The sequence below is a fragment of the Zootoca vivipara genome, chromosome 2 (assembly GCF_963506605.1).
Source record: "Zootoca vivipara chromosome 2, rZooViv1.1, whole genome shotgun sequence".
Classification (NCBI taxonomy): domain Eukaryota; kingdom Metazoa; phylum Chordata; class Lepidosauria; order Squamata; family Lacertidae; genus Zootoca; species Zootoca vivipara.
The window spans coordinates 103,823,854-103,847,804 of NC_083277.1; the positions used below are offsets into that span (position 1 = coordinate 103,823,854).

A 23,951-nucleotide genomic window follows, 5' to 3' on the forward strand; every position below is an offset into this window, starting at 1 on the left:
TTAATAGTGTCCCAGATTTAATGTGCATAGACTTGTGTTGCTGCATCCTTCAAATATCTGGGATTACTACTATTTATTTATTTATTTTGTCCAGCCGAAGCCATTACGAAAGATAAAATATATAAAACAGAATGAAAGCAGAATAAAATGCATGACATGGTTAAAATAATTATTAAAATCAGGCATCCTGCTGGATAAGAGTTTGGTCCCCTGAAGAATTTAACTTATCCCCCACTAACTTTTCTCCTTAAAATTGCCGCTCTAAAGGCAAAACAGGCCACTTTTTATGAGGCGTAGGGGGACTTGTTCCCTAATAACAAGTTTATCACATACTCGTCTCAATCTCCCATCTGGGAGATTTAAATCTTTGCTCTTGAGTCTTCGTAGATTGGGCATACCAGTAAGTAGGAAAGTAAGTCTTCAGGCACATTACCTCCACAAGGGCAAACTCTTTCTTCATAGGGGAATTAGAAATTACGTTTCGCATGGATTTGCACTGTGTTTATTTTTAGAACTCCCAGAATGCATTCGCTTATATTTTAGTGTGGTGTGCAAAGGAGTGAGAGCCTCTTGGGCGGCAGAGCATGATCCCATGGGTGCCATGTTGGGGACATTCAACAGTAGAAATACCTGGTGGAATGGCCGAGATTGTAGAGTATGCACACAGGAAGGAATGTGAATAGATCAGAATCCGTGTCATTGATATAATGCATGTGAACCTCTTTCGGAAAGATTTGGAGAATATGTAAATAGGGGGAAAGTATCATTGTATAGAAATGACGGCAATATATTATTTTTATATGATAGCTGTAAAGACCAATTGGGAAACTATGTCTCTGGTGTGCTATTCCACGACTGCAGAAGTTGTGAATACCACAGCAATATGTGCAGGCTTTATTTGCATGGATGTTTCTTGCCCAACTAGCAGCCTCAGCAGCTTGTTGTGAATCTGTTATGAGTTGTTTTGTTGCCCAGTGATCTGAGAATTTACTGCCCTGAATAATGTGGTATCATCTTCAGTGCTGGCCATCTTGATATTTCATCCTTGATTTCAGGTGACTCATGATAAGATTGATAGCAATGATTCAAAAATAATTGCCCCTCTTTTAGTTCTTTTCATAATTAAAATACTTTTGTTTATTCCTTCCTATCCTCTTACTCACTGTCTTTCTTTCTTACTTACTTACTTACTTACTGTCTGCTACGTATTCCTTGGGTGCATTGGAGACTGTCTTCAGTAATCTTCTCTGTATGCTCTCCCACCTAACCAAAATATACAGCTCCCTTTATGTAAAACATGTATCTGGGAAAAGTTGTAGTCCAACCCTCTTCCCATGTAATCGTTTCAGTGTCCAAAGGTGGTTTTTTTAAATGTGGGTGTGCATACCAATTCAACCTTTCTTCTTCTCCCACTCCCCAATGGGATTTTTCAGAATGTGTAATTTGGATATTAATCATGTTTGCTAAATGCAGGAATAACAACGTGCTTAACTGTTGAGCTAAAATAAGAAATATAGTGGTTTTCTCTATAGAAGAGGTGCACGTAACTAAAATTTATACAACACCTGTTGAGTCAAATTCAGAAATAAATGATCATTTATATTCTCATACTATTGATGTTTCAGCACCTTTTGATTTCAAAATGTTTACCTTGCATTTTTTAAGTGCCTTTCAGGTAATACTACGTACGTAAATAGTTACTATCTTTCCGCAGATGAAACAACTAAGATGGTTCCTACCCTGAACGTTGGTTCTTCCACTGAAGCACTTTTGTCTGATCCAGAAAACAGCTGTAGCAATGTACTAAATTCCATGCAGGATGAATCAATGAAGGCTTCTGATGAAGTGGAAAATATTGAAGGAGGATCCCAGAGCTCAGAGGAGCTAGGTAAAAATAATGCAGTCTGTCTTTAGAGTAGCTCAGGTATAGGCAAATACGGCCCTCCAGATGTTTTGAGACTGCAATTCCCATCCCTGACCACTGGTCCTGTTAGCTAAGGATGATGGGAGTTGTAGTCCCAAAACATGGAGGGCAGAGTTTGCCTATGCCTGTAGTAGCTGATTGCTGCTCCTAAAATGACACGTTTCAGCAATATCTGTACTAATTGGCCTTTCTGTCTCCTGTTTAAATGGGTGTTTGTTTTGGTTTTTGACAGGGGATAGATCTAACAGTGAAAGAAGTGAATCTCCAAACACTGGAAGAGGCACACCGGGTTCAACACGAATGGTCACCAGGTTACGAAATCCGGATAGCAAACTCAGCCAGCTGAAAAGTCAGCAAGTTGCTGCTGCTGCACATGAAGCAAATAAGCTATTTAAAGAAGGCAAAGAGGTTTGTGTTAATTTTGCAGACTTTTTACTGCAGAAATACTCCTGTTCACGGAAAGCAAAATGAAGATGGTCACCTGGTGGCTTCTACTGGGTGGCGAAAACTAACAGCACAATCTTATTCATGGCTATTCAAAAGTCAGCTCTATTGATTTTAATGGAACCTACTCCTGGGTATAGGTAGTGTTTGTTTCTTTAGGAAAATCAACTTTGAAGACAAGTTTATCCTTAGCATAAATTCTTACAGTCAGAGCCTATTTCATCCTTAGCTGCATTTGCTAATCCTCGACATTACATTCCCTAAAGATAACAGGGATTGGGCTAACACAAATATCTAAGACCAAAGAGTGTAATTTTTAAAAAATTGTGTGCATTTTGTTTTTTTATTTCAATAAGGTCCTTGTGGTTAATTCCCAAGGAGAAATCTCTCGACTGAACACGAAAAAAGAAATAGTGATGAAAGGAAACCTCAGCAATTATTTCAAACTAGGCCAAGAAGGGAAGTACCGTGTGTACCACAATCAATATGCCACCAATTCTTTCGCTTTGAACAAGCATCAACATCGGGAAGATCATGACAAGAGGCGACACCTCTCTCACAAATTTTGTCTGAGTCCTGCTGGAGAGTTCAAATGGAATGGCTCTGTCCACGGGTCAAAGGTTCTCACAATATCCACCCTGAGATTAACAATAATTCAGCTAGAGAACAACATCCCATCCTCATTCCTTCACCCCAACTGGGCTTCACACAGGTGAATATATTTGTGATTTTCAGCATTTTTTATGCAGCGGTTTTTAAAATTATATAGGTTGGATCCAGACTTGCTCCTGTATGAACCATTTGTGCAGGAACCTGGGATCCAGAAGAACTTCTCTGCTGGAGGAAGCAGTGGGGGGAAGAGGCGCAATAGTTTTTACCGGTACCTATTGCTCGTTTCCCTCTGGAACACTTTCCATGCTGTTCTGCAGGCTTTTCAGGGGTACAGGCTGCTGCATGGGAAGGCAACAACAAAATCAATGCTCTGCAGTTTTGTTTTAAAGTATGCTATTGACATAGCATTTATCCTACATGTCAGGGGGACTCCCCACAGGGAGCCGCCCCCCGTCATCGGGACCAGCACTTTGCCCAGCGACAGCACAAGCAGTGAGTCAGGAGGAGGGAATGAGGAATGGAGCGGTTTGGAGAGAGGGCTCAGTGAGGTGTCTGAGCCCTGGCAACGCTATGGAGAACAGAGCGTGCAGGAAGGGCTCAGAGACATGTCAGAGCCCTGGCACTGCTCTGGTCGAGGCTCAGCGGATGAGGGACTCAGCGAGACATCGGAGCCCAGGTGCCACCTCAGCCAGCAAGAGGGGAAACCTCTCCTTCCGGTGCCCGAATTGAGGCACGCGCCCACACGTAGGGCGAAGGGGCGGCATTTTGGGGTGCCCAGGCTTTTATGCTGGCCGAAAAGCAGGCAGCAGCCGTTGCCGGGTTCTGAATCGGACTAGGCGGTCATGTTTTCTGTTATCTCTGCACTGTAAATAGTATGCACAATAAAACTCTTAAAGACAGTGCAGACTGGAGCGTCTTTACTCGAGAGTAGCCGCAACAATCTTCTGACACTACTGTATGCAGCAAATGCAGGGCTGATAATATTTTTGTCACCTGTAGGTCTAATTGGATCAAGGCTGTGCAGATGTGTAGTAAACCTAGAGAATTTGCATTGGCTTTAGCTATATTGGAATGTGCAATCAAGCCAGTTGTCATGCTGCCAATCTGGAGGGAGTCCTTGGGACACACCAGGTAAGATGTCTGAATGAGTGAAAAACATAAGTCTACATTAAAATATGTACAAGTACTGTACTGGAGAATTTAACATCATTATAAAAAACTTGGTCAGGCACACTGAAAATTAATGGGCACACTTTTTGCAATATGTTCGCCACCTGGAAGCTGACTCATGTCAGTTAATGTCAGCAATGAAAAACTACTTTGAAAGTTCAACAACAGTGTACTTTAAATGCTCTTGACTCAACTGCCCTCGCTGTTTGTACAGCGGCGTGCAGCTGTTTGTGTATCTGTAGTATAACTGGCCCAAAAGAATGTGTATCTTGTGATTAGGTTGCGCAGAATGACAGCTATTGAAAGAGAAGAAAAGGAAAAAGTGAAAAAGAAGGAAAGAAAACAAGAAGAAGAAGAAACCATGCAGCAAGCAACATGGGTGAAATACACATTTCCTATCAAACATCAGGTAATGTTTCTGCATAGTCATCTTAAGTAAATATTTTTAGCAGATTTCTGTTCTTCCTTTATTAAATTTAGAAGGCTGTATACCTTTACCTTTTTTATGGGATGGGGTTTGTTTTTTAAAACATGGTTAGTAGTAGAATCAATGAAAAGAGAGAACTTGAGACTGACTTGTGTCTTGCCCATTGTTTAATTGGATAATAATCCATGATGGATTGTAATCTTACTCAGCTGATAGAAGAGAGACTTCACCAAACATCTTTGATACTGTATGTGCATAGGATGGGATTTATATATCCCAGTTCCAAGGGTAAAAGAAATTTGAGACGGGTCAAGATCCCATGTACTCCATCTATTCAATGAAGGTGATTTCCTTTTCCTTCTAGCCCCATGACAAAAAGTCCTAAAAACAAAATATAGTAGCATTTATCTATTAAGAGTTATCCATAACAATCACTAAGAAGTCTATGTGGAACCCTTTTATAAGCCCTTCTAAAAAAAAAGTCCTGAGTAGCTGCATAGATGCATCCCTAGTATTCTTTGTGTGGAAATCAGGGTTCTAGGAACCCAACTGGCCATGGCAAATCTGCATCCCTAAAATGTTGTTGCTTTTCTGTGTGCATTACTGTTGCAGGGGCAATTGTTCTAGTAGTGTGTTCAGTCCTTTTTCATGCATGTATGTTGCAGAGTTGCATTGTAGCCAAAGTTTAAGCCGTTTCCTGCAGCATTTGTTGAAAAGCCATCTTCTATTTTTGTAATTGTATATAAGCTTTTAAAGTAAATTTCTTATTTTAAAATGTATCTATAATGCTTTACAGGTTTGGAAACAAAAAGGAGAAGAATATAGAGTAACAGGGTATGGCGGATGGATCTGGATTAGTAAAACGCATGTTCATAGATTTGTACCCAGATTACCAGGAAATACCAATGTCAATTACAGGAAATTACTACCAGGTGAGTGTTAAATAGCTTTGCTTTGAAATAAATTTTACTGTTAGTTACTGCATCATAAACAGGCCTTCTCAGCACTATAGTCAAACCTCAGTTCTCGAACAGCTCCGTTTTTGAATGTTTCGGCTCCCGAATGCCGAAAACCCGGAAATAAACCTGAACATCCAATGCTGCTTCCGTTTGAGTGTAAGAAGCTCTTGCAATTGGTTGCTCTTGCAACCAATTGGAAGCCGTGCCTCAGTTGTCGAACGTTTCAGAAGCCGAAATTGGTGGATTCCATCCGAGAACCAAGATTTGATTGTGTTTGTTTTTAAAACAGTGCTGTAATCATATTAACAAGCACCTCAGAAGACCCAGGAAACCACTATATTACACTAATGTTCTGTTCCTATTGAACGTGAAATACTGGGAATTTTATCTGCTGTTTGTCCATACAAATGCTGTAGTTTTGTTCTTTTTAAGGCTTCTGCCAGGTGACTGTCGATGGAGGGAAGGCCCAGTGGAGCTGGTTTTTCAGCAGAGACAACTATGGTTTTCCCTATACCCCTTGGAAGGTTGGGGCATCCTCTGTTAGGGAAAATAAATGGCTATTCCCTGCCCTCCACCCTACCCCCAGCAGGAGTCTCTATTGCAAGAGCTTTCCAAACTCTGTCGTGACACATTAGTGTGTTATCTGCAGTGTGTAGGTGTGTCACGCCAATGCTCCTCATGCTCCTGGAAAAGGGTTAGTTTAACCTCCAGTTTGCTAATAAAACTGAATTACAGTGTTGCGCAATGATAAATCTCTAAAAAGTGTGTCACCAGCTTGGAAAGCTCTGCTCTACTGGATCTCATTATTTGCCCTTTCATATTGCAGAATATCAAGCCTGGATCCAACTCAGGTTTTAATACAATTTTCTAAATTGATTGAGTAATTATTGAATAATAATTTCTCTTCATCTTTCAGTGCAGCTTAGTTCGATTTATTGTGTTTAGCGAACAGCCATTACACACATAATAATAACAACAACAACAACAACAACAATACTGCTAATAATAGTGGTTTACATTACTACTCCCTGACCTTTACAGGATAAATCATTTCCCATTCCCCCTTTAAGTTTTATTACACAAATTTGTAATCCAAACAAGAAATTTGGATGATCATCTTTATTTTACACTAATTAAAATTAAGCAGTTCATGAGGAGACAAGTGTTTCTTATATAGGAAGAACTGCCTAGTTTTACTTAGATAGGAAAAATCTAGTAAAAACAGAAGAGGTGGTTTGCACTTTTGCCGTTCAGGTACACAGTGTTTAACTTCCGTTTAAGGAAGAAGCATTTCAGAAATAACAGATGGGATACTCAAATGCATTCACATATTGCTTCATTCTAAGTTTTGAGTAGTGTTTGTAAGAATTTTGCCTTTTTAATTACAGTTATATTTCTGAATTCAAAATGCTATGTTTAGGTGCAAGAATCAATGCATATGAATACTTTTGTTACACACCGTAACTTAATGCTCTCCTTAATGGATGCACCCTGAGAGTTTGAAAAGGTGGCATAGAAATCTTTCTAAATAAATATACGTGTCCTTTTTTAATCAGCAAAAAGTGAAACTGCTACCATCCCAGAAAAACAGCGTGAACTGGATAAAAGGAAAAATCCAGCAAAAGTGAAGGTCGAACATGGTTCTTCAAAAGAAAAGATAAAATACTTCCGTGAGCCACAAAAGAAGGACCCAAAAGAAATTGAAAATTCCGAGACCATAAAGAGAGCTCAAACCAAGGAAGAAAATGAACTGCATGAAGAAAAATCTGAAATCAAACATTTTGAAAAATTAGATCATGCAAAAGAAGGTATTAAGCATTTAAGGTATATGGGTGGGTGGGAGGGTGGGTGAGTATTTAGGTTAACGTGGATTAATTCTGTTTAGCAGAATGTATGTGTGCTTATGTAAATCAGAACAATCGGGGGGGGGGTTAAAAAATCTGAAACTCTGGATGTCAAACACTAAAGTCCCATTGACACATTCACCTGCACACATCTGGAAGCCACTTCCCGTTGATGTGATCACACACAGAGTTGTGATGTGTATGAATGGAACCATGTGGGTTAGGCGAAACAGGTCAGAAAGACCCAGTAATTACCAAAATGTCTCACTGAATTTAAATTGTTCTTCACAGAGAAGAAAGAAATTGGTGAGGGTGATAAAGACATCAAGGAAGAATCTATGGAGGTTGATGAAGTGAAAGTGGATACCTCCACAAAATATGAGGAAGCCCCAATCAATGTGGATTTAATCAATGTCAGCGAGAGTTTCCACTTAAGGACATTTTACAAAAGGAAAGTAAAATCATCAAAACTAGATGGACTGCTTGAAAGGAGAGTAAAACAGTTTACACTGGAGGAAAAGCAGCGACTAGAAAGAATAAAGCTCAAATCTGGTTCTAACTCTTCGGGTTGTAAATTGTCAGGGGATGAGAAGCAAGTAGATTTGACATCCCAAAGCAGAATTGATACTTCAGATACAAATCAAACAGAAGATCCTGTTAAAGACCGCTTATCACCTAGCAATCGCCACTTTACCAAAACCAGTGAATCAGTCCAATCTTTGCCTTGCTTGAATAGGCTTTTAGAGGGAGAAGCAGATGCAACTTCAGTTCAGTGTCCAGATACTCAAAGTTTGAAAGCAAAGGATACTAATGAAAGTGTTTCTGAATCCATGGATACAGATAACCCCCAAGTGCAGAGTAAGGAGAAAAGCACTGACCGTTCGATAACAGAAGACTCTAAACCAATAGAAAACAAAGACACAACAACATGTGGTATCTTAGAGGACAATGCAAAACGTTTGGAGCAAGCAAATACTGAGTCACCGTGCGGAAATGTTATTCGGCCAATGGTAACTGAAAGCAGCTGTGAAGGAGACACTTCATCTTCAACTGAGATAGGAAATGAAGCGTTAACATCTGAAAAACATGACTGTGATTCTGCAGAAGCTCGTAGGTTAGAAAATCATCCCAGCATGTTATCTCTGCAAGCAAAAGAGAGTCTTGTGAAAAACAGTGCAAATGCATCTGAACCCAAAATTGCATTAAATCCAAAGCAGACTCTCGGGGGCCTAAAATCACTGCATACTGAGTTAATTTCAGAAAAAGCATTTGAAGCCCAAATTCCTGACGTGATTGGAGAAAATATTATTGATGAGGTGGTGAAGACTACAATCACTGAAACAAATGGTGAAAAGCAAGACCAGGAGAAGTGTGTCCCACCGAGTTCTATAAACAAGTGTTTTGATCAGATTAAGAGTATTGCTGACAAAAATAATAATAAAAACGGGGAATTGAATACACAAACGGAAAAGGGGAAATCAGCAGCATTTCAGATTAATGGAAAAGACACTGATTTTAAAGTATTACCTAATGAAGAGTGCTTAAAGAGAGAGACACTTGCACAAACTGAGAGCGGCGTTGACTCGAAAATCAATAATATTAGCAAAAGCAACCCTCTGGTCAAATCATTTTCTTCTAATGAATCTCTAAAACCATTTATGAATGGTGATATTGCAGTGGAAGATGCAAATGATAATTTGGTCAGTAAGCTGGGTGTACAGAGTTCTGTGGGTGGTGATTCTAGAGAGAATGATTTGCCTCAAGATAATATGTCTCAGTCTAATCAAAATACTGGAAGAAAGCAGTGTTCTCCTGAAAGGTCTAGTCTTGTCGATGACACATCCATCACATCTCTCCATTCCTCCAGTGAAAACAATATATATAATGAAACTGAAAGCATGGAGATTGAACCACCTTGTGTTACGAAAACTGCTCCATCACCTGTAATTTCCTGTGAGGAATCTAGCTTGAGTAATGATTTTGCTGATCAGAATGGATTATCGATAAGCAACAAAATCGAAAGGGTCAACGGAGAAAGTGTAGTAAAAGCCGTTGTTACGGAAGTGACCACCACGTCAACTGTTTCTACAGAATCCAAAACCACTTATAAAGTATCGGGATTGTCAGCCATCAAGGAAGATAGAGAAAGTGGGGTATCATCCATGGAAAACTGTTCTGTATCCACTGTAACAACAACCACAACCACGACGACCACTGTAAGAAAACTTACCGCTCCCACTACAGATAGCAATACTGATGTCATTTCTGTAAAGGAGCATAGCAAAACTGTGGTAACAGCAACAGTGACTGATTCCTTGACTACTGCAATGGGGACCTTGGTGACTTCTATGACAGTCAGCAAGGAATATTCCACAAGGGACAAAGTGAAGCTCATGAAATTTTCAAGGCCGAAAAAAACTCGTTCTGGAACAGCCTTGCCATCTTACCGGAAGTTTGTTACCAAAAGCAGTAAAAAGAGCATATTTGTTTTGCCCAATGACGACTTGAAGAAGCTAGCAAGAAGAGGAGGGATCAGAGAGGTTCCCTGTTTCAACTATACTGCGAAGCCTGCTTTGGATATTTGGCCATATCCATCCCCGAGACCAACGTTTGGTATCACTTGGAGGTACGGTGTTAACAGCTCTTAAAAATCATTTGGGTGGGAGAACATGTCTTCATAAAAATAGTAGGCGTGTTATAATCCAGCATGAAAATTTGGCACTTCAGGTGTTATCCCTTTTAAATACTAACCCAACATTTTTTTTGGGGGGGGGGTCCTCCATATTTGAGGATATTTGGTTTTTTAAAGATAATTTTTATTAAATTTCCAAATTATCAACAGCAAACAAAAACAATAAATAACAACTACAACAACAAACACAAAACATAAATTTTTGCATTTTATCTTCTGTTTATCTATTTTAGTTCATTTTGCTCTGCCGAGCTTTGACTTCCCTCCCTCCCATCTTTTCTGCTCCTATCTTGCAGTTTCTTTTAGTCCTACTATTTAAAACCAATTTGTAGGATTTATTTCAATCCTGCAAGTGTCTTTAAACTTCTACAGTTCTTCTTCATGTAGTCCACAACTTTACTCCATTCCTTTTGGAACTTTGTCTGTCCCTAGTTTCGGATCCCACAGGTCAACTTCGCTAACTCAGCATAGTCAATCATCTTTGTCTGCCACTCCTCAATAGTTGGTAACTCCTGTATTTTCCATTTTTGGGCTAATAAAGTCCTAGACGCGGTTGTAGCATACATAAATAATTTTTGATCTCCTTTTGCAATCTCCTCTCCTATTAATCCCAATAGAAAGGCCTTAAGTTTTTTTGGGAAAGTTATACTTAAAGATCTTTTTCAGTTCATTATATATCATTTCCCAAAATCTTTTTACTTTTTCACATGTCCACCACATATGATAAAATTCACCATCTTTATCCTTACATTTCCAGCATGATTTACTGCTCATTCTATACATCTTAGCTAGTTTTACTGGTGTTAAATACCATCTATACATCATCTTCATTACATTCTCTTTCAAAGCGGTACATGCAGTAAATTTCAATGTTTGATTCCACAATTTCAAACACACATCATATTCAATATTGTACCCAAAGTCTTTTGCCCATTTTATCATCACCTCTTTTGTCATTTCAACCATTCTAACAATAGATTATACATTTTCGATAACAATTTCACTCTGCCTTCCAACAGTTCTATTTGAAATTTGGACCTTTTATCTTCAAAACTTGTTTTTTTTATCATTAGATAAAACATCGTTAGCTTGGTGGTATTGCAGCCATCCAGTCAGAACCTCTTTTATCTCTTCATATGGTTTCAGTTTCCAACCCTTATCTGATTTCATCAAAATCTCCTCATAGGTGGCCCTCCTCCCCTCCATATTTATTTTTTTAACAGTCAACACCTCCACCAGCGAAATCCACCATGGGGTCTTTATCTCTAACAGCATTTTATTTCTTTCCCAAACCTCATATAATGATTTTCTTACCACATGGTTTGTAAAACCTTTGTGAACTCTTGTTTTGTCATACCAAAGGTAAGCATGCCAACCAAATTTGTTGTCGTAACCTTCTTAAATCTAACAAGTCTGTGTTTTCCAGTGTTACCCATTCTTTTAACCAACAGAGACAGGACACTTTATAGTATATCTTCAAATCTGGCATGGAGAATCCACCTCTTTCTTTCCTGTCAACCAATATTTTAAATTTTATTCTTGGTTTTTTCCCCTGCCAGACAAATCTAGACAAAATTTTCTGCCATTCTTTGAATTGTCCTGTCCCTTTAATTATAGGAATTGTTTGAAATAAGAATAACATCTTGGGCAACACATTCATCTTAATCGCAGCTATTCTTCCAAGGAACGACAACTTCATTCTGTTCCACGTTTCCAAATCTTTCTTTATCTCTTTCCACACTGGTTCATAATTATCATTAAACAGATTAATATTATATGCTGTCATCCATATTCCTAAATATTGCAATTTTTTGCCACCACAATTCCATGCTTTTGTTGTATTGCTTCTTTTTCTTCCTGCTTCATATTCTTAACCACTATTTTTGTTTTTTGTTTATTTAGTTTGAATCCTGCCAACTGTCCAAATTTCTCAATTTCTTCTAAGGCTTCTGCAACACTCTCACTGGGATTTTCCAAAGTTAAAACCAAATCATCCGCAAAGGCCTTCAATTTAAATTCTTTTGCACCCACTTTAATACCTTTAACCGCTGAAACTTCTCTTAGTCTATTCAATAATACCTCCAGGACCGTGATGAATAATAATGGTGACAGTGGACAACCCTGCCTAGTACCTTTTGTAATCTCAAAAAATTCTGTCAATGCATTATTTACAATCAATTTCGCTTTTTGCTCAGAATATATCGCTTCTATTCCATTCAAGAAAGATCCTCCTACTCCCATCAGTTCCAGGTTTTTCTTCATAAACTGCCAAGAAATGTTGTCAAAAGCTTTTTCTGCATCTATAAACATTAACACTGCAGGCTTGTCAATCCTGGTCTCCAGATATTCTATTACAGGCATGGCCAACAGGTCAATCGCGATCTACCGGTAGATCCCCAGGACGTTTCTGGTAGATCGCGGGTAGATTGTGGGTTCCTTAGTGATCGCCAGCCTAAAAGAAAAGAAAGAGCTATCTCCCTAAAAAAAAGAAACACCTCAAGAACTCTTGTCTCTCCCCCACAAAAAAGCTCAATAACCGTGAGCAATTGCAGGGAGAGCTCCTTCCCTCTTCCCGATACTGAGCTTACCAGTATGTGTGTGACTGTGTTAGTGCATTGCACAGAATGGCTGGATTGCTCCTTGTCCCTCTTGCCTGCCTAGAGCTCCCCAGCTCCTCCTCCCTCATGCCGGCAGAGAGGGAGGGGTGTGTGTGAGTTTGCGTGCATGGGAGGAAAGCGGGAGCCGCGACTCACAGAAGGATTTCCCCCCTGTCCCTGTCTCTTTGAGCCACTGGGAGCCAGCTAGCGAGAGAGAGAGAGAAGGGGTGGGTGGGTGGCTGCCCCTAGCTGAGGGGGTGGGGGAGAAAGAGATTTAATGTCTAAACCACTGAGCTTCTCGGGCCGGTTCAAATCCGCGTGACAGAGTGAGCTCCCATTGGTTTGCCCCAGCTTCTGCCAACCTAGCAGTTTGAAAGCACACCAGTGCAAGCAGATAAATAGGCACCACTGCAGCGGAAAGGTGAACGGCATTTCCGTGTGCTCTGGTTTCCGTCACGGTGCCCTGTTGTGCCAGAAGCGGTTTAGTAACAGCCACATAACCCGGAAAGCTGTCTGCGGACAAACACCAGCTCCTTCAGCCTGAAAGGCACGATGAGCACCGCACCCCATAGTCACCTTTGACTGCTTAACTATCCAGGGGTCCTTTACCTTTACCTTTATTATTACCTTTATTACCTTTATTAAATGGGCTTTTGTTTAGCAACCCTCATTTTGTCAGTATTTAGTGATGGGATTTTCAAAAAGAATAACCATGGTTCATATCCTAGCAATATGCCACTGGCCTAGTCTGGAGCTTGACAATACCTTGGTGGTTTCCAGAAAGGCAGTTGTTGTTTTTAATTAACTAATTAACTAACTAACTAATATTAGAAATATCAAGGCACCCACAATTACTCAGCTTGCTTTACTTGAGTAAGATTTTTTTAATAGCAAACCCTTGCTTTCATGTACAGTTTTTTTCAGTTGGTTAAGAGCACTTGAAACAAGTATCTAGTAGTTTATCATACTTCGTTTGAAATTGCCAGCTAGTGTTCTCTACACATTTTATATGTTACCTTCTCTATAGTATCGATGTGGGTGTAGGAAAACATTTGGGTATGATCCAGTGGTATCCATCTGCCAACAATTATTATTATTATTATTTAGTTCTATATTTTGCAGCATTTCTATGCTGCTTGACTGTAATAAAACCTCAAAGCAGTTAAATGCATTTCTGTTTGGTGCAATGGGACTTTCCCTACTCCCCTCACATGGGGCCCCCAAGTTGGGGTGTTGGGAGGGACTACAGCAAAGTCTGATTGCATGATGTTGGATGTCACCCAGTACCTACATCTTTGTAGGAAAAAGTCAGCTGTTATGTGGACCTCTGTTCCAGAAATATTTTGGACCTATTTGGTTCATTCTAAAAACTTGCATAGAGCAAGATCCAACATATGATAGCACGGGCCTGTATAATGAGTACCACAGATTTTTGTAATTTATATGAAAATACACTCCACTTTTAGCTGTAAAATAAGAAGCTTTGCCTTATCTCGTGAGAGCTATGGCATTTAGACCAGGTGCTTTGTGAAATTAGAAGTTATTTATATGACTTCCTTTATGATTATTTTTTTCTAGATACCGACTGCAAACTGTAAAATCTTTGGCAGGGGTTAGCCTTATGTTAAGGTTACTCTGGGCATGTCTGAAATGGGATGACATGGCTGCTAAACCCCCACCTGGTGGAGGAACTACACGTACAGGTAGATATTCTAGGAATACTTAAGTTTGCTAATTTATAAAAACATTGCTGGTTAAATATTATTTCAGAACTTGTAATACACATTAAAAACTTGAGTCTTTTGAAGCAAAAGGATTTATTTTCCTGAGAAGGTTTATCATGATAACCTCTGTCATATTTACTAGACCCTTCTCAGTCTGGTTCCCAGTTTGGTACTGAAACTTCCTTCCTCCTAAGCAATATTCATCAGGAGATTTAGGGAGGGTGACGTCTGGCTATGTTGATTATCCCCTTGGAATCATTTTGGATGAGAACTGGAGTCATTGTATTTCACTGGTTCCATTCCTTCCTGGCAATATTCCCTTCCAACTCTACAATTTCATGATTCTGTGATTCCACGTGGTGTGGGTGTCTTTAAGTGGAACAGGGAATGTAAGGCATATTCAGCCCAGATTCAGGTGTAACATTCCCAGTCAACCAAACTATGGGTTGTATCCAGTGAAGTCATCCTGTTAGTGCAAAGACTTCAACCTATGCAACAATACTTCCTCTCTCTGTGCCCCCCCTTGCTCTGAAGGGTTGGAGGAAACCCCAAACTGATTTTGGGGGGCGGTAGAAAATGTTGCATTGTGCAGGTGGAAGTCCTTGCACTGTCAGGACAACATCATTGGATACATTGGACACAAGCTCAAATGCTCCTCCTATCTGTACCTGACTACAGAGGAGACTTCATGCTTTATTAAACCACAGTTACTTTGAGGTCTAAACCAGGAAACTGTGTTTTAGTATTCTCTACATCAAATATCAAAATGTGGTTTGCAGTCCTGATTTACAAAGAGCCTTAAACCAGCTACCTGTGTCAGACATCATGGAGACACTGTAGTTTAGCAAACTGGGAAGCTTTCTCTTTCTAATTGTAGAATAATTAATGGAAATTTTCTCCATAACACTGGCTTGACTTTTTATATTTATTGTCTTGTAATTATGTTTTGAGCTGCAGTACATCAGGCCATTAAAAACCAATACTAAGTTTTAACTGAAAATAAATCTGGACTGTTTTTTAACAAAACACCAATATTTCAACCATGATATTTGAGAATAAGTTGTTCCAGAATTTGTGGAGAGACATTTCTTACTAGACTTGCAATTGAAACTTTTGAAATGAATGTTTGTAGACACATCGGAAACGGAAATAACAACAACTGAAATAATCAAGCGAAGAGATGTTGGACCATATGGAATTCGATCGGAATACTGTGTACGGAAAATTATTTGTCCGATTGGTGTTCCAGAGGCCCCTAAAGGTAAGCATGAATATAAAATACCCAAGTTACTTATAGAGGAGTATGTGAATTTAGGGAGACGCTATCAGATACTTAAACTGAATATTAATTTGCCTTCTGTTCTTGCAGAAACTCCTACGCCTCAGAGGAAAGGGCTTCGATCAAGTGCATTGCGACCCAAAAGGCCAGAAACTCCAAAACAAACAGGCCCTGTTATAATTGAAACCTGGGTAGCAGAGGAGGAATTAGAACTATGGGAAATAAAAGCATTTTCTGAAAGGTAAACTAACAGCTTAAAATTAAGCTCTTTGACTTGCTTTTTGAACGTATTTAGATGTGTAAATACGCCATTGGGTGTAGATTTAATATCTGAAATAACCAGTTTAAAGCTGCAAAATAATTTTGAACTATGTGTACAGCCTAGTAAGTAGAAACTAAAGAAGTACACTTTACACTATCAAATAGATATACCTTCCATTGGCATGCCCTGCTGTCAGTTAATGGAAAACAGGGGGAAACTAGAGACATGAAGCCAAATATTTGGTTGCTTAATTGCAATCAATATGTGAATTTGAACACTAAGGGTGGTATCCATTGTTGAGCAAGCGGAAGACCGCTCCCCCTCCATGACTTTCTACCCCAAAAGCCTCTCCAGGAGATTGGGAGAACCTGACATTTTGGGTGATGCAGTGTGGGCAGAGGAAAAGGGAGAAATGTGCTGCGGAAACTTGCCTTCTGCTTGTGCAACATCGGATACAACTCTCAACACTTTAAACTGTGCAGTCCTCTTTTTGTTCCCCAGCCCTTAGTTTCTCTAGCTGTTTTGCATACTGGTTCCTACTCATTCCCTCCCTGGTCTCTGTATTCCTTCCGCTTTTACCCCTGCTTTCGTCAGCTTCATGACATCTCTGTCCAGTTTCAATATTTTTCGCTTTCTACATAGTCCGTACATGTACTTTCTGATATCTCTTTACACTCAAGTTTTTAAACTTCAACCTTTCTTGTCTCATTATGGCAGCAGTGCTGTGTGTCCTGTGTGTTTTTCCTGGTTTCTGTTGCAACTTAGGTTCCAATTTACTTCACATCAGGCCTCATTATTAACATTTATCCCTGCCAGCCACCTGGTGCATGCTCAGTATATTCCATCTGGGCTCCCCCCTACCCTGGCTGGTGCGCGTGCGCTCTCTCTCTCTCTCTCTCTCTCTCTCTCTCTCTCTCTTGGACTATGCCCCCAGCCCTTTGCCTTTTTTGCTTATCCACACAGTTCTAACTATGTCTCCTTTCAGATTTAAGCTCAGTCAGTTCTCACTGAAGCTCCATGGGATGCTCCACAGGAGAAAGGAGGGAGGCGATTTTTGCCAATTCAGGAGACCCTCTAGAAAAAATGTGGGAAGTGGTGCTGGTGGCTACAGGGAATAGGGGAAATAAAATGAAAACCACCCTGTTCTCCCCTTCAGTGCAAGTCTTTGCTGATTGTCGGACTCTTCTGCAAACAGAAGTACAACTCTGGATCCAACCCATAGAGTTTCTCTTGTAAAAGTGCACAAACTGTGAGAATGTTCATGGGAGCTGCATGCCATTAAACTTGACAGAAGGTGACAGCCAGATTTAAGAAAGTTCACACATAAGCAAGCCTATCACGTAAAAAGGGCTGTTGGTATAAAATGCATGTTTTGTAGTAATTTGCAATGCCCAGTACTGATTTTCTGTTCATCTCTTTGACAGAGTGGAGAAGGAAAAGGCACAAGCAGTTGAGCAACAGGCTAAGGTTAGTGAACAGAAGAAGGCTGAGGAATTCAAGGCCCAAATGGAGGCTCAACTAAAACAACAGCGATTGGCTGCCCAGCAGGTGGGGTAGCTCTTGGTAGTCCCGCCTGTTGAAGTTTGCATTGCTTGCATTTGTGCATCCAAAAATAAACATGGAAGTGACTCTTTCTTACATAGAATTGTTCAAATGTTTTCATTTGAGTAAATATTTCCATATCCCTATCGGAAAAACTACATTGTGATATTAAAATTAATAATTTGATGTGCTCTTAATATTACACATACAATGGGAATTTGACTCTCTCCTTCAGGGTTGTGTTTCAGTCTTACAAAAGTGTTAGCGTAGATGTTGCTAAGATACCTAAATAACCTAGATCTCATGGAAGTAAGGTTTGACATCCTGCCAAAAATAGAATCGGAGACGCTTCCATGTTGGAATGAAAACTAAATTATTAATTTGTATAAATCAGTATTTTAAAAAGTGGATACACCTTCAATCTCTTAATTCTGACGCATGCATGCATCATAAAATCTGTAACTTTTCCTGTTTGCCCAGTAAAGAATGGTGTCACCACTGCAAAGTTCTTTCAGTACTTATTCTTCTTTTTAAACATCTCATTCATTATTTATTTTTTGAAAAACTTATGTCTATCTTTCTCAACAAAATGTCCACTCAGGGTAACTAATTATGAATTAAGATGCAACCCTATTTATTTTGCTTGCTTGCTTGCTTTATATATTTTAGTACCAGTACATTTGACTTTAAAAACAAAAGACGTTATAATGAAAACTAAACCCACATTAATGCAAAAATAAGACAAATGACAAAGGGTAGCACCCTCTGAGGAAAGTCAACTAAAAAATGTCCACCAAATAATAGTTTCTTCAGTGACTGCTTAAAATTTCTTAATGACAAGTATAAGATCATATTCCAAAGGCATTATTTCTGTTTTAGATAGCTGATACAATGCCGCTCCAGTTAAAAAGGGGAAAAAAACCAACCAATTCCCCTTTTCTCTAAAAGTGTGCTATTTTTATAGCAAATCGTTGTGCATATGAGGGGCATGTAACAAAATAGAAATCCAACCAAGCACTGTAGCAAATACAGCTATTCAGACTGTTAAAGGTAAAGGTAAAGGGACCCCTGACCATTAGGTCCAGTCGTGACCGACTCTGGGGTTGCGCGCTCATCTCGCATTATTGGCCGAGGGAGCCGGCGTACAGCTTCCAGGTCATGTGGCCAGCATGACAAAGGCGCTTCTGGCAAACCAGAGCAGCACATGGAAACGCCGTTTACCTTCCCGCTGTAGCGGTTCCTATTTATCTACTTGCATTTTGAGGTGCTTTCGAACTGCTAGGTTGGCAGGAGCTGGGACCAAGCAACGGGAGCTCACCCCGTCACAGGGATTGGAACCGCCAACCTTCTGATCAGCAAGCCCTAGGCTCAGTGGTTTAACCACAGCGCCACCTGGGTCCCTTATTCAGACTGTTAAACACCACTTAATAATGAGAATGAAGATATTTCTTTAAGATTTTAAGTCCTCTTTAAATTGATCTTCCTTAAATTGATTTGGTTAATGTTTAGTTATGAACCTCCTTTTTGTACATTATTAAACATTATATAATGTAATCAGAAAAGGCTATTTACTCGAAGTTATGTTTTGAAAGCATTGCTTTATATGGGTGGGTTTTCTGTTAATATAACCTGCCCTTCCCTCCCCCACCCACCCAAAAAAATTAAACACAAACCATGTACAACATGGGGGGTTCTGCCAACCCAACCCAACCCCAATTTTGAGGGCGCACGATTTCTTACATGAAATCCTAAATCAGATCAGTATTATTACCACCTACAGGTTACAAATGACAAGAGGGGAACACCCCCTAGCGGTTGTAGCAAGAGGAGAGATTCAAAGCAAAGGCATCCTGCTTTGTAGCTCTGTCTCATAGCTGCTACGGTATGCCAGATCAGATCTATTCAGACTTTCCATGGATAATAAAGCTTGGCACTTGTGAACACTTGCTCTTTGGAAGCCTTCCTATTGCTAGCTCTCTGCAAATACGGTGGCGTCTCACTTTTGAAAATTCTTGCATTTGAAATTACTTTCACACAAAGCACGTTGTACGGACATATGCCTACTTGCAAGTCCGGCTGTGTTTAGCATGACTTGCTTTCCAGTGAGCATTTGTAAGATTACAGCAGCCTTAGTGTGCTTTTTTAACATAGGGTGAGAGGGCTGATATTGTAGAGCGGACTAGTGGTAGCTTTTCTTCATTTTATCCCTCTATTTAATTCCTTTAGAAGCGACTGGAGCAACAGAAGCAGTTGCCTGCCGTGTGTGGTGCCGCTACAGCTACGACTACCAGCGGTACGGCCACCACCGTCTCCACTCCTCAGAAAGTTATGGTTGGCCCACTGCCACGCTCTATTCCCAGTGGAACCAAAGTGGTGCTTGCTACTAAAGTGGGATCTCCAGCTACAGTAACATTCCAGCAGAACAAGAACTTTCACCAGACTTTTGCTACCTGGGTTAAACAAGGCCAGTCTTCATCAGGTAAATGAGTGAGTTAGTTTTTTTAAAAAAATGACGGAGAATCTTCACCCTTTAAAAACAAAAAACATAAAACCAAAATTTTACTTGTACCATTTGAGGTGGTTCATATGCCCAGGCATCTATTAGCCATGATCTCCAATGGGATAGGGGACTGCCGATAAGCTTGCAGTATTTAAACCTAATTGATGCTCTCTTCAGCTACATCCTTGAACTGGGAAGAAAGACTTTTTTCTGTTAAAAGCTGTAGCTGTGGGTTAACACATTTGTCAATATGGGGTATGGGGTGTGCTTTGTAAGGGCATAAACTGGTTTAGGCCAAGGCTCATTCATCGAGCCTAGTACTCATGTCTCCTCAAGAGAACAGTCACATTTCCCAGGGAAACTCAAAGCAATGCATGGTGGTGATGGGGAAAGCTTACTCCTATATTCTGATACTCAAAAAGGTATGTTGCCTCTGTCATAAAGGTTTGAAATAGCTATCATGGCTAACAGCAGTTTATAGATTTAATTCATGTAAGGATGTCACCATTCCTTGTGGTAATGAATTGAGTTGCATGAAGCAGCCCTTCTGTTTCATCTGTCCTGAAAATTTTCACTAGACGAACTGAAGTACCCGTAAAGAGGGGGCTTGTTTTTTTAAAGAAGCATTTATATATCCACTGTTGCAACCATTCAAGATTTTATAAACTTCATAAGAAAGTGCCAGCTCTTAAGACCTTTCCTTGTAAAGAGACATTATTTAGAGCACACAGCATTTTAAAGGCAACCATGCCAATGCTGCGATGATACTTGCTGTTGGTGGCCTGTCTCAAGAAAACAGAAACTGACCACCATTCCTGTTTTGTTAGCCACAAGCACAACTGCTACATCAGCAACAACTATTTCCAGCAGTGGTCAGACTTTCCAGATTGCAAGCAGCCCAGTGACTATGGCAGGCAAAGTGATAACAAAGCTGCCTCTACCAGCAAATAGCAAGATAGTTGCTGTTAACGTCCCAGCTACTCAAGGAGGTAGGAGAACGCCGTTGCAGTTTGAACTCTTTCTTTCTTGCTCATTCCATTTATGAATCGCTTTTTCATAAAACATCACAAAGCGATTCAACAATGAAAACATCAAAACATGCATGCAAATGCAAACTGGAATATAAAAATAAATAAATAAATAAATACCCGCTTAAAAGACTTAAAAGAAAAAGGAGGAATTCAGCAGGGGCCAAAAAGACAATAGAGACAGTGCCTGTCTGGTATGTAATGCAAGAGGGTTCCAAAGGCATATTTTCCTAGGAAAATTGAGTGATCACATATTTTTTGAAAAACAATTTCTAGCTTTTTAAAGTTTCTCCAGTGGGAATTTGTTCCTGTTTGAAATTATCTATCTTTGATATCCTTTTGCTGACCTACATAATGTTCCACATTATCAGCTTTTGAAGACTTTAGTGGAAAAAACCCTACTTTCTGCCTTAATAGAAGGGCTGCATATACCTTTCATTATGTTGGGAAATGGTTATATTAGAGAGTTCACAGGCTTTTACTTTTATTACCGTTGACCATGGAAAGGCTTTGCTGGTTGAGTACACTGTGTTGCAGCAGTTCCACTCCTACTTTCAGGACTATCTTTGACGGCATGCTAGTTAACATCAATACGAATCTAAACAGAGGTGTTAGCTGGGGATTTGGAGCACAGTGTGCCAAATATGCAGTTGACACCCAGGTAGCCAGAAAGCTCACTTGCTTACTCTTTCTCTCTTCCCCCCCCCCAAAAAAAAAATCCATCTGAATTGGGAGAAGCTGTGAAAGTGGTGGACCAGTACCTGGAGACATGATTGGCTAAATGAGGGCTAACCAACTGAACCTGATAAGATGGAGGTGCTATGGGAAGTTGGTTCCCAAGTTCAGACATTTGGAAGTCAGACAGTTCTGGGTGATATAGCACCCTGAAGGGACAGGTTCTTCTCAGTTCTAAGATAACACTCGAAGCACAGGTAGCTTCAGTGGCCAATCCAACCAAATACTGCACTATACATGTGTGCTAGTGAGCTCAATTCAAATTGTTGTACTGGTGTACAAAGCCCTAAAAGGCTTTAGACCCAATTACTGACAGTTTTGCACAAGTAATGCCTTGTGCTTTCATATCTGCAGGGGAGGCCCTGCTTGTGGTCCCATCAGCTGGAATATGTGGGTTGGTTGCATGATATAGGAGATATAGGATCTTTTCTGCATTGAGGCTCCCTTTGTAGCATTCTGTCCCCAAGGGAGCTCAGTCCTGTCCCCGCCCCCCCTCTACAGTTTCAGACACCAATTAAAGACTGTGTTTGATTTTTGTCTTTGCTATCTGGAGAGATACAGATGTAACATGTAGACTTTCTTTATGCTGGTTAAGCGATTAAGAGAGAACCATGGGATCATGCACTGCCTTTCCCCTCCACCGAGTAAATTTCTTTCTTCTGTCTTAACCATGATAAAGGAATACATTTAGCAAGGAATCTGGTTAGCCAAAATACCATTTCTCTGTAGGGAAGATCCAAAGATGTCTGTGCCAGATTAGAATTTATATGCGTGATCCTTTGTGCCATTCCCAACTTCTCAGTTGAAGAAGGAGCTGTCATTATGCTTGCAGGTTATCTAAAAGATGTGTCTGTTAAATCATTTTTAAACCCAGACCTGCTCTTCTGCTTTAACTCCCTTGTAAACTTTCAAAATTTAGAACTATTCTCAGCGACTAAGATTGCTTATTTTCTTTAGCGATGTACAACTTTGAGGCATAGTGTGATTCTTATTTAAGTGAATATGTGTCAATGCTCCCTGCTGCACCCCAGTACAAACCCTCCTGAATGTGGGTTCATTCTTTAGAGACCTGTATAAATATTCTGCAGAGTGAGTCACATCACCTAAAACAAGAGGGTGTTAATCTTTTACTTAGTAATGTTTTTAAATTGATGAATACTTTTCCTGAATAGGTGTAGTTCAAGTGCAGCAGAAAGTGTTGGGAATCATTCCATCAACTACTGGATCAAACCAACAAACATTTACTTCATTCCAGCCGAGGACAGCAACTGTAACTATTAGGCCAAATAACACAGGGACTGTGTGTACAACGAGTGCTTCACAAGTAAGATTATTATTATTATTATTTAAGATGAATGATCTTGTAGTTTTGTAATAAAGTTGCTATTGGACTCCATTTGAGATGGCGTTTAATCTAGAAACTATTTACAGTGCCTGAACTCGGACCTAAAAATCTGAAATCTAAACATTGGGTTTCATACAATTGTTGATTTTCTTAGGAGACACTCATTGGCCCAGTTTGCGCATAACACTAAGCCAGCATCCTGTACCAAAGCTTGCATCCGCTGCACTTTTCTACTCCTCCAGCACTACCTGGGGCTAAGCCATGGTTGCTGTAGGAACCTGCATGTTTCTGCTAAGTCATGGCCTGGCTGAGCATAATGCAGGAACTAGAACATTGTCTACTTTTGTCACTTATCCCTCAGTAGATCTTTACTATGGGAACTTGCTTTAAATCAGCTGGCTTCTGGACCAGTTCAGGTCTCCTTGCTACCCATGTTTGAAGAATGCCCCAAGGGAATTTTTTTCTTTTATGGGTCCTCTTGTGTGTTCTCTCTCTGTCTGTCTGTCTGTCATTTCTTCCAGTTTTTTCTTATACATATGTGATTTCATTTTTCATAGCGCTCGAGTTTTATTATTGTTGCAAATGGCCAGGTTGCACTACAGTGGTACCTCAGGTTAAGAACTTAATTCGTTCTGGAGGTCCGTTCTTAACCTGAAACTGTCCTTAACCTGAGGTACCACTTTAGCTAATGTGCCTCCTGCTGCCGCCACGCCGCTGCCGCTGCACAATTTCTGTTCTCATCCTGAAGCAAAGTTCTTAACCTGAGGTACTATTTCTGGGTCAGCAGAGTCTGTAACCTGAAGCATCTGTAACCCGAGGTACTACTGTACATAAATAAAACTTTATGAAAAGAAATATGAATGGAGA

The 23,951-nt window shown here is 40.0% G+C and overlaps 1 protein-coding gene across 8 annotated transcripts in view; it reads left to right on the plus strand.

Moving 5' to 3' along the window:
• Positions 1 to 23,951, plus strand: part of BPTF (bromodomain PHD finger transcription factor) — a 67,692-nt gene that overhangs the window by 24,912 nt on the left and 18,829 nt on the right. For 4 of the 8 annotated variants that reach the window (XM_035103992.2, XM_035103990.2, XM_035103996.2 and 1 more), the window contains exons 6-20: positions 1,715 to 1,888; positions 2,157 to 2,332; positions 2,725 to 3,080; positions 3,980 to 4,111; positions 4,430 to 4,559; positions 5,374 to 5,509; positions 7,093 to 7,344; positions 7,672 to 10,006; positions 14,248 to 14,372; positions 15,526 to 15,654; positions 15,763 to 15,913; positions 17,359 to 17,482; positions 19,703 to 19,955; positions 20,804 to 20,965; positions 22,912 to 23,063. In XM_035103992.2, coding sequence (XP_034959883.2) covers positions 1,715 to 1,888; positions 2,157 to 2,332; positions 2,725 to 3,080; positions 3,980 to 4,111; positions 4,430 to 4,559; positions 5,374 to 5,509; positions 7,093 to 7,344; positions 7,672 to 10,006; positions 14,248 to 14,372; positions 15,526 to 15,654; positions 15,763 to 15,913; positions 17,359 to 17,482; positions 19,703 to 19,955; positions 20,804 to 20,965; positions 22,912 to 23,063 — 4,787 coding nt within the window. The remainder of the gene's footprint in view (positions 1 to 1,714; positions 1,889 to 2,156; positions 2,333 to 2,724; positions 3,081 to 3,979; positions 4,112 to 4,429; positions 4,560 to 5,373; positions 5,510 to 7,092; positions 7,345 to 7,671; positions 10,007 to 14,247; positions 14,373 to 15,525; positions 15,655 to 15,762; positions 15,914 to 17,358; positions 17,483 to 19,702; positions 19,956 to 20,803; positions 20,966 to 22,911; positions 23,064 to 23,951) is intronic. The other 4 variants (XM_035103997.2, XM_035103998.2, XM_035103993.2 and 1 more) reach the window with 3 other exon arrangements.